Raw genomic sequence first — 13396 nt, forward strand, 5'->3', positions numbered from 1 at the left:
TATCGAGCAAAGCGAGATAGTCGAGTAGAGTAGAGTAGAGACTATCGAGCAAAGCGAGATAGTTGAGTAGAGTAGAGTAGAGACTATCGAGCAAAGCGAGATAGTCGAGTAGAGTAGAGAAAAGTAGAGAGAGTAGAGAGAGTAGAGAGAGTAGAGAGAGTAGAGAGAGTAGAGAGAGTCTAGTGTCGGTGGCAGATAGTGTGCTCCACTATCTCTCTCTGCTCGATAGAGTCGATAGTGTTGATAGTGTCAGTGGCAGCTAGTGTGCTCCACTATCTCGCTCTGCTCGATAGTGTCGATAGTGTCGATAGTGTCGGTGGCAGCTAGTGTGCTCCACTATCTCGCTCTGCTCGATAGTGTCGATAGTGTCGATAGAGCCGATAGAGTAGCAGCTAGTGTGCTCTACTTTCTCGCTCTGGTCGATAGTGTCGATAGAGTCGGTGGCAGTTAGTGTGCCCCACTATCTCGCTCCGCTCGATAGTGGTTCAGCTCGATAGTGGCTACCCGTCTAGTCTAGTGTCGTCTGGATTGTTATATATAACAAGGAGTAAAAAAAGCCAATCAGATTAGAACAAATCTTCTCCAATGGCAGCTATTGTGCTCCACTCGATAGTGTCGATAGTGTCGAATATTATAGGTAACAGAATAATCAAAATTGTGTGTACCTCACCTATCAGAATAAAAGTATATAAAGAGTTCAACATGCCCTCTGTGAAGAGTACTTGAAAAGAAAAGAATAACAGCTAGTATGCTCTAGGGAGTGAAGCCATAAATTGTCGAGGACAGCTAGTCTGCCATAAATTGTCGAGGACAGCTAGTCTGCCATAAACTGTCAATGACAGCTAGTCTGCCATAAACTGTCAATGACAGCTAGTCTCCTCTACCATCTCGCTTTGCTCGATGGTGTCCCTTTGCTCGATGGTGTCGCTACCAAATGCCCATACATTTTGTTTCACCAAAAACATTAAACAAACCAGTAACGTTGAACAATACTTTCCTTAGCTGTACAAGTAAATCTCAGTTTGTAGGCTTGTTCCAGCGCGGAGCAAGAAAAAAGCAATTTTATTCTTAAAAGGGGAGCATAAAAATGGATGGAGTGCAAGCGTATACTGATGAGTTCATTGCCATATTAAAACAGGATATTAAAGATGAGACAACTGGTAAACGATTATACAAAATGTTAACCATCAACCCTGGCGCAGTAGAGGCGAATATGCGTAAGAAGTTTAGGTATCCGAACGACTTTGATCTTTATAAAGTGCCAAACAAATTCAAACCGCTAATAACGCTACATATCAAAGTCTTGGCTGCTGTTCACGACCATAAATCCTATTTTGAAGCTTTTGACACATTGAATGAAATATGCTTGAGTTTGGTACGAGCTTGCGAGCAACAAGATAAATGGATCATGCCCGCTGTTATAGGCATGTACGAGGAGCTCCTCATGGTGTACAAGGCAAAGAACAAGCGAGATCCCGAAGATTTGGATTCGTTCATTGTAGATGACTTTGATGACTTTGGTTCAAGCAAGAAGAAACTGGATTTGGAAACTATTATTGATACATTACGTCGCGGCTTTAACGTTGTTTTTAATGATAAAAATCCCGATTTGAATCAAAGCAAGAAAAACTATATCTATTTCTTTTTGGCCAATTTGATGAAGTACTGCTTCAAAATGGGCAAGTTGGATTTCGCAAGGAGTATTTCTAAAACCGTGGAAGGCAACAAACAGTATAAACACCAGGTGGTGTCCATGTCTCATAATATCGCAACTAAAAAGAATGCAATAACATACTTGTACTACCTTGCAATAATAGCTTTAGATGATGGTGATTTTGTATCGAGCGAAGCAAGATTAAATGAGGCCGTTACATTAATGCATGATTACAACATCAACAATAGACATAGCAAACAAATGCAACAAATTCTACTTATATTGATTCCATTGAAATTATACCTACACGGTAAACTACCGAATGATCGTATCAAGATTTCCGGTTCTGGTTATGGTAAGGGAATACACAGAAAAGATAGTGATTGTATATGGACAAGATTCCCGCTCTTAAAACACGTTTACAAGGATAATTTTTTCCAAGCAATCAAGAAGGGGAATTTTTCGAAATTTGATGAGTGTATCAATACGTTTCAGATAATGCTATTAAAGAATCACTTGTACGTTTTAATGGAATTAATTAGACAATTGGTGCAATTGCAATTGATCCACAAAACTTGGGAAATTTGTCAAGGAATTGAAAGAAACCATATAATTAGTCTAAGTGCTTTTCAAATAAGCTTTGCATTTTCAAATTTTTACAATGAAGAATCTTACAATAGAGGTTCATTTAGAATGGATGCATTTATTGACAACATCAGCATTCTCGAAATTGAAACCATTATCGCTAACTTGATAAGTCAGGGTAAAATCAATGCATATATCAGTAATGGTCAAAAATGTATTGTTTTTTCAAAAACAAACCCATTCCCCGGTATTACTGATAAAAGAGTTGCAAGCTAGAAAAAAAGAAGAGGGAAACAAGAAGAAACCCAAATTCATACTTCAAATCATTCATCACATTTGTTGTATTTCTTCCTTTCATTTTTTTTTTTTTTTTTTTTTTTTTTTTTTTTTTTTTGTTTTTTTGTTTTTTGCAAAATCTAAACAGCTAAACGAGGTTTAATAAATCTATCAAAATCAAGCGCATTCTTGTCCTTTTCTGGAACTGATACATCTCTTTGATCAATCATAAATCTACCAAAGTAATCATCAACTTGCTTCAAACCTGTTTCCGAAAACTCAGAAACTTGAGCAACGTGGCTATCTGGTCTAACAACAAGAATAGCACCTTCTTTCTTAGAAATACCGTATGTTTCATAAAGATCAAATTGATGACCACTTTGGTGAAGTTTTCCAACACCAGCAAGTATCGACCAGTAATCAACGCGGTTTTTGAAATCTTCACGTCTAGCAAATTCTGGAAACTCGTAAAACTCAACATCGTTTCTCTTGGCAGCATGAACAACAAGAACTTCGATAACTGAGTTGGCAAAAGCATTCTTTGGTGTGTATTTATTGGCAAATGACTCGGAGGACAAAAGAGGGCCATTAAATTCATGTAATCTCTTCATATTTTCAGGGTATTGTTTAACATCTCCTGCAAAGAGAATAACTCTGAATCTACCATCTGAAGATAATCGGTCTGCAAAATGCCATGGTTTGTGGTCAATTTGACCTATCGACCAGTCACTGAATAATCTCCTACCAATTGGTATTTTTGATGCAAGGGGACTGAAAACTCCTTTTTCTTCTCCTTCTTCTTTTTCCTCTTTTTCTTCCTTTTCAGTATGCTTAAGGCCCTTCTTGTTAACCAATATGGAATCATCATAATCAGAAATGGTTCCACTTGCAAATTTTAAGCCTTGTACCCAAACACTATGAAACTCATCCATATCGGCAATATCAGTCTCACCCTCTATTACTTTAGCATTTGGAATCATTGGTTTATTACTAAACAATCTCGAGAGTTTGTGATCAAATGCAATTAGATCACGAGCAACCTTGATTCTTTCATCCTCATAAGTTTGTAAAATGTCTTGTTTAGCTAAACCTTTACAAACTAAAGCCAATTTGAAACCCAAATTATAAGTATCTTGCATAGAAACATTCATACCCTGGCCGGCTTTTGGCGAGTGAGTGTGGCACGCATCACCTGAGATAAACACACGTAAATTCCTTTCAAACTTTGGAGAAACTCTTTGTCCAATTTGGTAAGCAGTATACCAACTCAAATTGGTCATTTCTAGTTTGTATGGTGCAATAATTGCTTGAGCTTGCTTCATAATGGATTCTGGAGTAATCTTGGATCTGTCAATTCTACCTTTCTTTTTTGCGTTTGGATCGTCACAATTTCCCATGAATTCTCTTGGAACATCAGTAGTTCCAGCATCTCTCTCAACTTCCTTTAGTTGGATATAAAACCTCACCAAATCAAACTCTCTAGGAATAATCATCATTGAACCACTTTCTTTTGAATGAATGGCATTTTTAGACCTAATATCTGGGAAATCAGTAATTGGCGAAATATCAAGAACACCCCACACAAAATCAGTATGCTCACCTTCCATACCAATTTCCAATTGCTTCCTAACCCAAGAGTGGGCACCATCAGCACCAAGGACATATTTAGCGTGAATCAATTCAAAATCCTTCTTTTCACTTTCTTCAATACTGGAGTTGTAAAATTTATCTTGATCACCGTCAAAAGCTCGGTATAAACCATTAGCAATTTGACCATATTGTTCGGGATTAGCCAAGTCTTCATTCACTTTTTTAACCAAGACTTCAACTGCATAGCTGTGGGCATCATCTTTGGCATTTTCGTCAATCTTAATAGAAACTGGTAAGTAAGGACGTTCAACTTTTATTTTTCCGTCGGAAAAATGCGAAATAGATTCATCAAACCATTTTTCAACGTTACCCTGATTAATCACAGATTCAGTATATCTCGAGATTCCAGGCAAAGTATCGGGAGCTCTCGCTTTTCTAGTTATAGTTCCATTCTCGTCTGGTGACCAGAATACCATCTCTTCCATCTGGTTAGCAACTCTCCATGCCGAGTCCATAGTTTGCCAATCAAAATGTTCTTCACTAAATGACTTAAAGATCTCTAGAGATCTGGTTTGTAAACCATCAGCTTGACCGGTGAAAGTTTTGTTTGATCTCTTGTCAATGATTCGCGTAGGAATACCGCATCTAGCCAACCAAAGAGCACACATGTACCCCGAGGGACCAGCTCCGATAATCAACACATCAGTATAAGATTCTTTGATTAAGTTTGTTGAAGGCATTTTGCTTTCTTGAGATATATAGTTTTATTAAAAGGAAAAGGATTAAATCAGATAGGTTCTTAGAATAAAGGAGAATGGTGTGCTTTTCAATTTATTATATATAAAGTTTTGCAAATAGTACATCTCAGTAAACACAGAAGGGGACAAGATGTTGGGTGGGCAAAGGGAAAGAAGAACATACAAAAATAACGCAATCACTACTACTACTACTACTACTACTACTACTACTACTACTACTACTACTACTACTATTACAGCAGCAGCAGCAGCAACAACAACAACTACTCCTACTACTACAACAACAACAACAACAACAGCGCATTCATTAATCGAAGCTCGATAAAAATGTAAATGTCGTGTAAAAACTTTTCTAGGTTCAAGGTTATGAAGGTTATGAAAGTTATGACAGGTAAATCCGATGCATCTCCGATGAAATCGTGTACTTTTTCTTTCTTTTTTTTCTTCCTTTTCCTTCCTTTATATAGAAACACTCGGTAGTTTATTAAATTAGTAAGAAATAATAATGAAAAATGTGTGGGGTATTTCGGAAAAAGAGAAAATATATAAAAGCTTCAATGATAATTAACCCCTTTTTTTGACTAATCCATACAATTATCCTTCTTGAAGGTAGGAGAATAAGTCTTTTAGTGTAACGAATTCACACATTCTCGAAATTATACCTATCACTGCGTACGTTAATATATTTTTAATATATTACTTAAAAATTAGTAAGATTATATATTTTCTTTTGACAATTGGTTCCATTCTTAGGAAAAGGTTATGTTCTTTACTTTTAGGTTGGGATAATGCTTATATATTCATACTTTCTGATAGACGAATAGCTAGATTCGCATAAATAATACGCCCCTCACCCTTCACCCTCCCCTCACACCATATTCACTCGTACACTCGCGTGTTTGAGTGCTATTTTCATTGGACAAACCAGGAGCTTTTTTACACATTATGTTGGTTCCAAAAACGCAAAGCCAAATAAATAAATAAATAAATAAAAAAAAAACACACAATTCAACGAGTTTTTCTATTTTATTTCATTTTGCAGAAATATAAAAATAAAAAAAAAATGTAAAAAGATTGATTATCGGGTTAGAAAACTCATGCTTTGTACACTTATTGCTTGACGTAATTCGAAGGGAATACACCTTGGACACCGTTGTATTTTCCCAACCACCAACCAGGATCATCTTTGTTAATAACTTCAATTGTGGCACCTGCAGGGAACGACAAGTCACCTTGAACCTGGGCAGTGTAATCATATAATGCAATACAAACTTCTGGAGATGTTGGAGGTGGAGTGCTGATGTAAGCTGGTGGTGCGGATAAACCCGCTGTTTGCCCAAAAGCCTGTTGCGATGGGTAGGCCTGTTGTTGTGCCCCAGATGGAGATTGATAGCTATAATTGCCAGCTGATGCTGATCCTGCCGCTGCCGCTGTTGTTGGTGTTGTTGGTGACGCATAAGGGGTGCCTTTGTAATCCGGATTGTATCCCTCATGGTTTTCTTGATAAGTCGGAAGTTCATGAGACGATGTAGGACTATTGGATGATGCAGCATGCCGTTTTTTAGCCAATTCCAATTTCGACTTTGCATGGCCAACTTTGAAATGGGTAATAGTAAGAGCGTCAGTTTTTTCTTCAATGTCTCCCTTTTTCAATTGATAAGCTTCAACAATGTCTGGTGATATGTTGAAATAAGGGATTTTCATCTCTTCCAAGGTGGTGTACATTTGATAGAATATATTTAATTGCATATAGTAAAACAGCACAAACAAAGGGCTGATGAAGTCACTTTGCTTTTGAAACAAAACAGGAAGTTCATTCTTCAACATTTCATTATAGTAATCGAATTCTTGTTGAGCAACCTCGACTTCTGCTTGAGCATTATACAATTTCTCTTCATCTTTCACTGATTTTTCCTTCTTCAGCTCATACTTTGCATACGTTCTTTTGTGTCTATCCAAATCCAATTGCTTGTGATCTCTTTTGGTGGCCATTTTTCTGATTGCGGCAATAATCGTCAATAGTTCCTGTGCAGGCTCAACAATTCTTTTTTCTATCAACTCCAAATCCGGTTTCAAGGTTTCCTTCAAGGAGTTGACCAATTCTCGATACTGTTCTGCTGCTTCTATACCCTGTGGATTATCCTCGGGCACAGTAAAAGAGGGATCGGATAATTTACCACTAATTGGCTTATAGATCTCTTCAATTGCCTTGGAAAACTCAATTTGATCTTCAAGCATACCGCTAATTGCCTGGAAATATTTTTTGGACTCATCACTCAATTTCTTAGTTTCTATTTCAATCTCTCTGAATCTTCTTTCGGCATCTTGATAAACTGGGTCTTGAGTTATTTCTCCCATATTCATTTTTTGACGGAAAGTCTGCGGAGCTCGCACAATAGACTTTTTGATACCTTTGAACGACATACTTTCTCTCCTTAGCTCTTGCTGTTTCTGCTGTTTCCTTTATTGCTCTTGTTGGTCGTTGTTGGTCGTTGTTGTTATTGGCAGAAGAAAAAAAAAGTTATCGCTAATAAAAATTGTAAAGAGATTCTTTTTTTCCAAAGAGGATTTTTACTTACAACTGAGCCAACTACTGGGAGACGGCTGGAATGGTCTATCACAGTAGATCATGTGCCAGTGCTATTGAAGGTGAAATTGGTAATAGCTTGTAAATAATAGCACTTTATTTTTAGTTATCAACTCTATCGACTCTATCGAACTATCGACACTATCGACACTATCGACACTATCTTGCTTCGCTCGATAGTGGAGCAGCACTGACTACTACCGAGTTAAGTCTATGAAAGATTAGACATAGAGAATGCTAAGTTTATAGAGAAGATAAGATATAAAGGTTAAGTTTATAAAAGATTACAAGCTTTTAATTGTCTGATTGATCAATTTCAACACTCAATGGGAAAAAAAAAAAACTAATTCTAGTAACTTCCCTCCCAAAAGGATCGTTATCTCAACTACTTTATTTTCTACGCTAATCATGGCTAAAAGAGTACACACTGAAACCCAGATCGGGAATATTCCTTCCAAGTAAAGAGACGACACTATCGAGCAGAGCGAGATAGTGGAGTATACTAGCTCTTAACACTATCGAGCAGAGCGAGATAGTGGGGCATATTAGCTCTTAACACTATCGAGCAGAGCGAGATAGTGGAGTATACTAGCTCTTAACACTATCGAGCAGAGCGAGATAGTGGGGCATATTAGCTCTTAACACTATCGAGCAGAGCGAGATAGTGGGGCATATTAGCTCTTAACACTATCTCGCCCTGCTCAACAGTGGAGCACAGTAACTGCCACCAACACTATCTCCACTATCTCGCCCTGCTCAACAGTGATAGGATGAAAAACTCATTCATTGGAAAGTCTGAAGAGAGAGTAGACATAGACTTCCTCGCTCTGCTTGATAGTCTAGAGGGTACTTCAGTAGTAAGAGTTTCTTTTCCCTCTCTTCCACATAAGTGCTGCTCCACTATCTCGCTCTGCTCGATAGTGTCAGTAGTGCTGCTCGATAGTGTCGTTGTCGGCTCCGTTATCGCTGTATTTCTCAATACAGTAATTTTTCCGTTCTTTTTTTTACAACCAAAAGCTTCCTATTAAACGCCTTCTATTAAGCACCGTTCCATCAAACGCATCAGATTGAAAGGGTAGTATAAGCAATGGTTTCAAAAGTTGGTCCATGGCAAGCAATGATTACTACTCTGCTTTCATTGACCCTAATACCGCTAGCTTTTCTTCAGTCCTTGTATTCGGATTATCCAGGACAATATGTTTTCGATAGAGCCTACTATTTAGCAGACAGATACATAATTCACAGCCCCTTTTGTGTGCTTAGTAAACTCAAATCAAAAAGAGTCAACTACACCCACAACGGGTGTCCAATGCAGAGATATGAAGGTTATAATGCGTATCTAAGATACAAGCTCCGCATTTGTCATCAGCCTGCTCCAACAACTATTGATTCTTTCACCAGATCAACAACCGATCCAAAGTATATCGAGCAAGTCAAACTGGCAATTCAAAAGATTTTGCCTTCTAATCACGATGACGGCTCTTTGGCACCGGTGATCTTGAGATTGGCATGGCATGCTTGTGCAACCTATGATAGCCAAACTAAAATCGGCGGATCGAACGGCGCTACCATGAGGTTTATTCCCGAGATCAATGATGAAGGTAATATGGGGCTCGAAATTGCACGGGCAGCTTTAGAACCGATTAAACAAAAGTTTTCCAAGATTACTTATTCGGACTTATGGACCTTGGCAGGGAAAGTTGCAATTGAATCCCTAGGTGGCCCGTATATCCCTTGGTTTCCTGGAAGGTATGACTGTCTTGATACCAAATATGTACCACCTGCAGGATTATTACCGTTTGGGGACAAAGCAGCTAACCATATTAGAACAACATTTACTAGATTAGGGTTCAGTGATCAAGAAACAGTTGCTTTAATAGGAGCTCACAATCTTGGTCGATGTCACAAACACATTAGTGGCTGGGAAGGAAAGTGGACTAGAGAACCCCTCCAATTTTCATCAGAATTTTTTAAAGCTCTTGTCCATGAATCTTGGCACCAGGGTGAAGTACCGGAAACAGGGAAAACTCAATATTACAACGAAGATGGCACTTTGATGATGCTAAATACAGATATGGAGTTAATTAGAGACCCTTCGTATCGAACATGGGTCATGGAATACGCTAAAGATGAAGAAAAATTCTTTGTTGATTTCTCCAAAGCATTTGCTAAACTATTAGAATTGGGCATTGAACGAGATGAATATGGAAATGTAATTTTTAAAAAAAATTTATAACTTCTTTACCTACAATGAGTACAAACAGAAGATAAAAAGAAAGAAAAAAAAAGGGGGAGTGATTATCAGTTATACCACATCATACATAATAATCATCTTACATTAAGATACTGGTTGTGGTGAGCGTATATGGGTATAAATTTTTTTTTTTGAAAATTTGTGTAATCGAATGATTATCTTAAAAAAAAAAAATTAAAAAAAAAAAAAAAAAAAAACAGGTGAAGATTCCGGAAAAGCAATACCGCGGTTGGGTTATCGTATTCTTTTTATTCAAGCAAAAATACTTGATTTACTTTATACAAGGGTGGAGGACCAAATCTTCATCTAGAAACAAAGAAGAGCTTTTACTTAGAGACAGAGACATTCCGGAGAAATACACACACATACACATTGATTCAGTTCCTTTATGATTCCGTCACTTGAAAAATATGATGTGAGTCCCCAGTGGGGATTTCTTCCCTCTTCATTACCACTCACTAGACTTCCACAAAAGTATTATGAGATTTGGGAGACTATTGCTGACAATTTACCTTCTTTGATATTGACTAAAAAAATACGGCAAACTGTTGACGACAAATTACCAGTATTGAAGACGGACTTGCTTTCAAATGAGGGTGAGTATAGAAGGGCCTATCAAGTATTGGGGTTTATAGGACATGCATATATATGGGGCACGGATACTCCAACAGATCGGCTTCCTGCGCAAATTGCAGACCCCTGGATAGAAGTTTCCAAAAAATTAGGTTTGCCACCAGTGGGGACGTATGCTTCGTTGTGTCTTTGGAATTTTAAACAGATTTTTCCAAGCGACGATATATGGGACTTGGATAATCTTACTACGATCAACACATTTACAGGGTCAATTGATGAAAGCTGGTTTTACTTGGTGAGTGTTTATTTTGAACAAAAGGGATCGTTGGCGATTGCTACTGGAATAGAAGCATTGAAAAGTGCCGATAAAAGAGATTACAAAATGTTGATGAAACATTTGGAGCAATTGGCTGAGGCAATTGATATGTTGGGTACCGCATTAATGAGAATGGAAGAAATGTGCGATCCGCATATTTTCTACTTTAGAATCAGACCATATCTTGCTGGTTGGAAGAATATGTCCAGTGTAGGATTAGAAAAGGGGGTCTATTATGGAAATGAAGCCACACCAAGAAGCTATGCTGGTGGCTCAAATGCACAATCTTCATTAATACAATTTTTTGATATAATACTAGGTATTCGTCACTATGCAACTGGAGATTTGAAAACGGACAGTTCGTTCATGAATGAAATGAGAAAATATATGCCTCAGCAGCACCGCGAGCTCCTTGAGGCTCTTGAACCATACTCAAGAACTATCCGTGAAACTGTTGATTCGAAAAAAGACCCAGCGCTTACGCTTGCTTTTGATGCATGTTTGGCGATGTTGAAATCATTTAGAGATAAACATATACAAATAGTAACGAGATATGTTGTTCTTCAAGCCAAAAAGATTAACAATATGGGATCGGGCACTACACTTCGGTCGGGATTAGCTAGAAAGAAACAAAACGGAGAGGAAAAAGGTACTGGAGGTACATCGTTACTTCCATTTTTAAAACAGTGCAGAGACGAGACTGGTAACGCAGCTGCTGGAAGTTGGGGAAAGAGAATCCTCACTGATGGAGTCTTGCGTTTGAAGTATTCAAAACCCAATGGAATTAATGAGGATGAATAGCAGTAGAGGATGATGTTTCTGTATGGATTGTAACTAGATGACATGTAGATGCAACTTGCTTAAAAATGATATGCTCACCTAGACTGGTATGGTCAGATTGATAATGTATACTACCACATCTGTTATGCTCTACTCTGGTCTGCTCTGGTCTGCTCTGGTCTGCTCTACTCTGCTCTGCTCTGCTCTACTCTGCTCTGCTCTACTCTGCTCTGCTCTACTCTGCTCTGCTCTACTCTGCTCTACTCTGCTCTACTCTGCTCTACTCTGCTCTGCTCTACTCTGCTCTGCTCTGCTCTACTCTGCTCTGCTCTGCTCTGCTCTGCTCTGCTACATTTAGAAAAAAAAAAAATCTTCAATATTGAAAAATCTTCAAGATTGAAAAACCTTCTTTTCACTATTTTCCACTTTATCCAGTGAATGATAAAACGATTGTTTTCAACAACGATGGTCAAAAAGGTAAAGGCACAGGAGTTTCTTCTTAAGACCCCTAAGGGTACAAAAGATTGGGCTGATAAGGATATGGTTATCAGAGAGTCCATTTTCAATAAGTTATCGACGATTTTCAAAAAGCATGGAGGTGTCACCATTGACACGCCAGTTTTTGAATTGCGGGAAATTTTGACAGGAAAATATGGTGAAGATTCGAAATTGATATACAATTTGGAAGATCAGGGCGGGGAGCTCACATCGCTTCGGTACGATTTAACTGTTCCATTTGCTCGATTTGTTGCATGTAATAATCTAAGCACCATTAAAAGATACCATATTGCCAAAGTTTATAGAAGAGACCAACCTGCAATGACCAAAGGTCGAATGAGAGAGTTTTACCAATGTGATTTTGATATAGCTGGCAACTATGATGTGATGGTTCCCGATTCTGAAATTTTGAATATTTTATGTGAAGGGTTAGTTGGGTTGAATATTACTGATTTCAAAGTCAAGTTGAACCATCGGAAGATTTTAGATGGTATATTTGAAGCTTGTGGTGTTCCCAATGCCGATATTAGAAAAGTGTCTTCTGCGATTGATAAATTGGATAAATCCCCATGGGATGTAGTGAAGAAGGAGATTTTGGAAAAGGGACAAAGCGAGGAGGTTGCTGATAAGATTTGGACATTTGTTCAACACAGTGGGTCAATTAGAGAAATTATACAGGTGTTGAAGAATAGTGGATTGGACAATAAATCGGCAAGCGAAGGTATCAAGGAAATGGAAATTCTAGCTGAGTATGTTGAAGCTTTTGATATTCAAAATTATTTGAGCTTTGATTTGAGTTTAGCTAGAGGTTTGGACTATTACACTGGATTGATTTACGAAGCTGTCACTTCCGCATCTGCTCCACCAAAAAATGCTAGTGAATTAAAGAATAAAGCTATTGAAAAGCGGAAAAAAGGTTCTTCTTCACAGGAAGGTGAGGGAAAACAACAAGAGGTTGAGGAAGAGGAAGATGCATCTGCTTATGTTGGTGTTGGATCAATTGCCGCTGGTGGTCGTTATGACAACTTAGTAGGGATGTTTGCCAATAACAAATCGATACCATGTGTTGGTATATCGTTTGGTGTTGAGAGATTGTTCTCCATTATAAAACAACGTGTTGATTTGAGTAAATTGAGTCCCCAACATACAGATGTATATGTCATGGCATTTGGTGGTGGTGAAGGATGGAATGGATTCCTTAAGGAGAGAATGCAAATCACAAACAAATTATGGAAAGCAGGTATTAATGCTGAATATGTGTACAAGGCAAAAGCAAATACTCGAAAACAATTTGACGCGGCTGAAAAATCTGGTGCTAAATTAGCTGTTATTTTAGGTAAAGAAGAGTTTCCTGAAGGTAAAATAAGGATCAAATTATTGGGTCTTGGTGAAGAAAACGAAGGAGAAGTGATTTCAGTTGATGATTTGATTCCGCTGGTCAAGAAAGAGTTGAGCAACTTTGATGTTTACGATGTTACTGCTTTGCTTGATAACAACTTGTAAAAACCCCCCTCCCCCTTCCCCC

At 38.0% G+C, this 13396-nt stretch overlaps 6 protein-coding genes across 6 annotated transcripts; 4 read left to right on the forward strand and 2 right to left on the reverse strand. All coding sequences in view use genetic code 12, as the record gives it.

Moving 5' to 3' along the window:
* Positions 1–1087: 1087 nt before the first annotated feature.
* Positions 1088–2515, forward strand: KGF56_003613 (uncharacterized protein; the record flags this gene model as incomplete). Its single annotated transcript, XM_049324963.1, has 1 exon — positions 1088–2515. One exon carries the CDS (start codon positions 1088–1090, stop codon positions 2513–2515), a length of 1428 nt encoding a protein of 475 aa, XP_049179315.1.
* Positions 2516–2655: 140 nt separating this feature from the next.
* On the reverse strand, positions 2656–4845 carry KGF56_003614 (uncharacterized protein; the record flags this gene model as incomplete). The annotated part of the gene is made up of 1 exon (XM_049324965.1): positions 2656–4845. One exon carries the CDS (start codon positions 4843–4845, stop codon positions 2656–2658), a length of 2190 nt encoding a protein of 729 aa, XP_049179316.1.
* A 1128-nt stretch (positions 4846–5973) lies between these two features.
* RVS167 (amphiphysin) lies at positions 5974–7287 on the reverse strand (the record flags this gene model as incomplete). Its single annotated transcript, XM_049324966.1, has 1 exon — positions 5974–7287. The coding sequence occupies one exon, from the start codon at positions 7285–7287 to the stop codon at positions 5974–5976; it is 1314 nt and encodes a 437-aa protein (XP_049179317.1).
* A 1472-nt stretch (positions 7288–8759) lies between these two features.
* Positions 8760–9686, forward strand: KGF56_003616 (uncharacterized protein; the record flags this gene model as incomplete). Its single annotated transcript, XM_049324967.1, has 1 exon — positions 8760–9686. One exon carries the CDS (start codon positions 8760–8762, stop codon positions 9684–9686), a length of 927 nt encoding a protein of 308 aa, XP_049179318.1.
* Positions 9687–10092: 406 nt separating this feature from the next.
* KGF56_003617 (dioxygenase) lies at positions 10093–11394 on the forward strand (the record flags this gene model as incomplete). Its single annotated transcript, XM_049324968.1, has 1 exon — positions 10093–11394. One exon carries the CDS (start codon positions 10093–10095, stop codon positions 11392–11394), a length of 1302 nt encoding a protein of 433 aa, XP_049179319.1.
* Positions 11395–11811: 417 nt separating this feature from the next.
* HTS1 (histidine--tRNA ligase) lies at positions 11812–13374 on the forward strand (the record flags this gene model as incomplete). The annotated part of the gene is made up of 1 exon (XM_049324969.1): positions 11812–13374. The coding sequence occupies one exon, from the start codon at positions 11812–11814 to the stop codon at positions 13372–13374; it is 1563 nt and encodes a 520-aa protein (XP_049179320.1).
* Between the last annotated feature and the right edge of the window lie 22 nt (positions 13375–13396).

Source organism: Candida oxycetoniae, assembly GCF_023343755.2.
Source record: "Candida oxycetoniae strain CBS 10844 chromosome Unknown scaffold33, whole genome shotgun sequence".
Lineage (NCBI taxonomy): Eukaryota > Fungi > Ascomycota > Pichiomycetes > Serinales > Debaryomycetaceae > Lodderomyces > Lodderomyces oxycetoniae.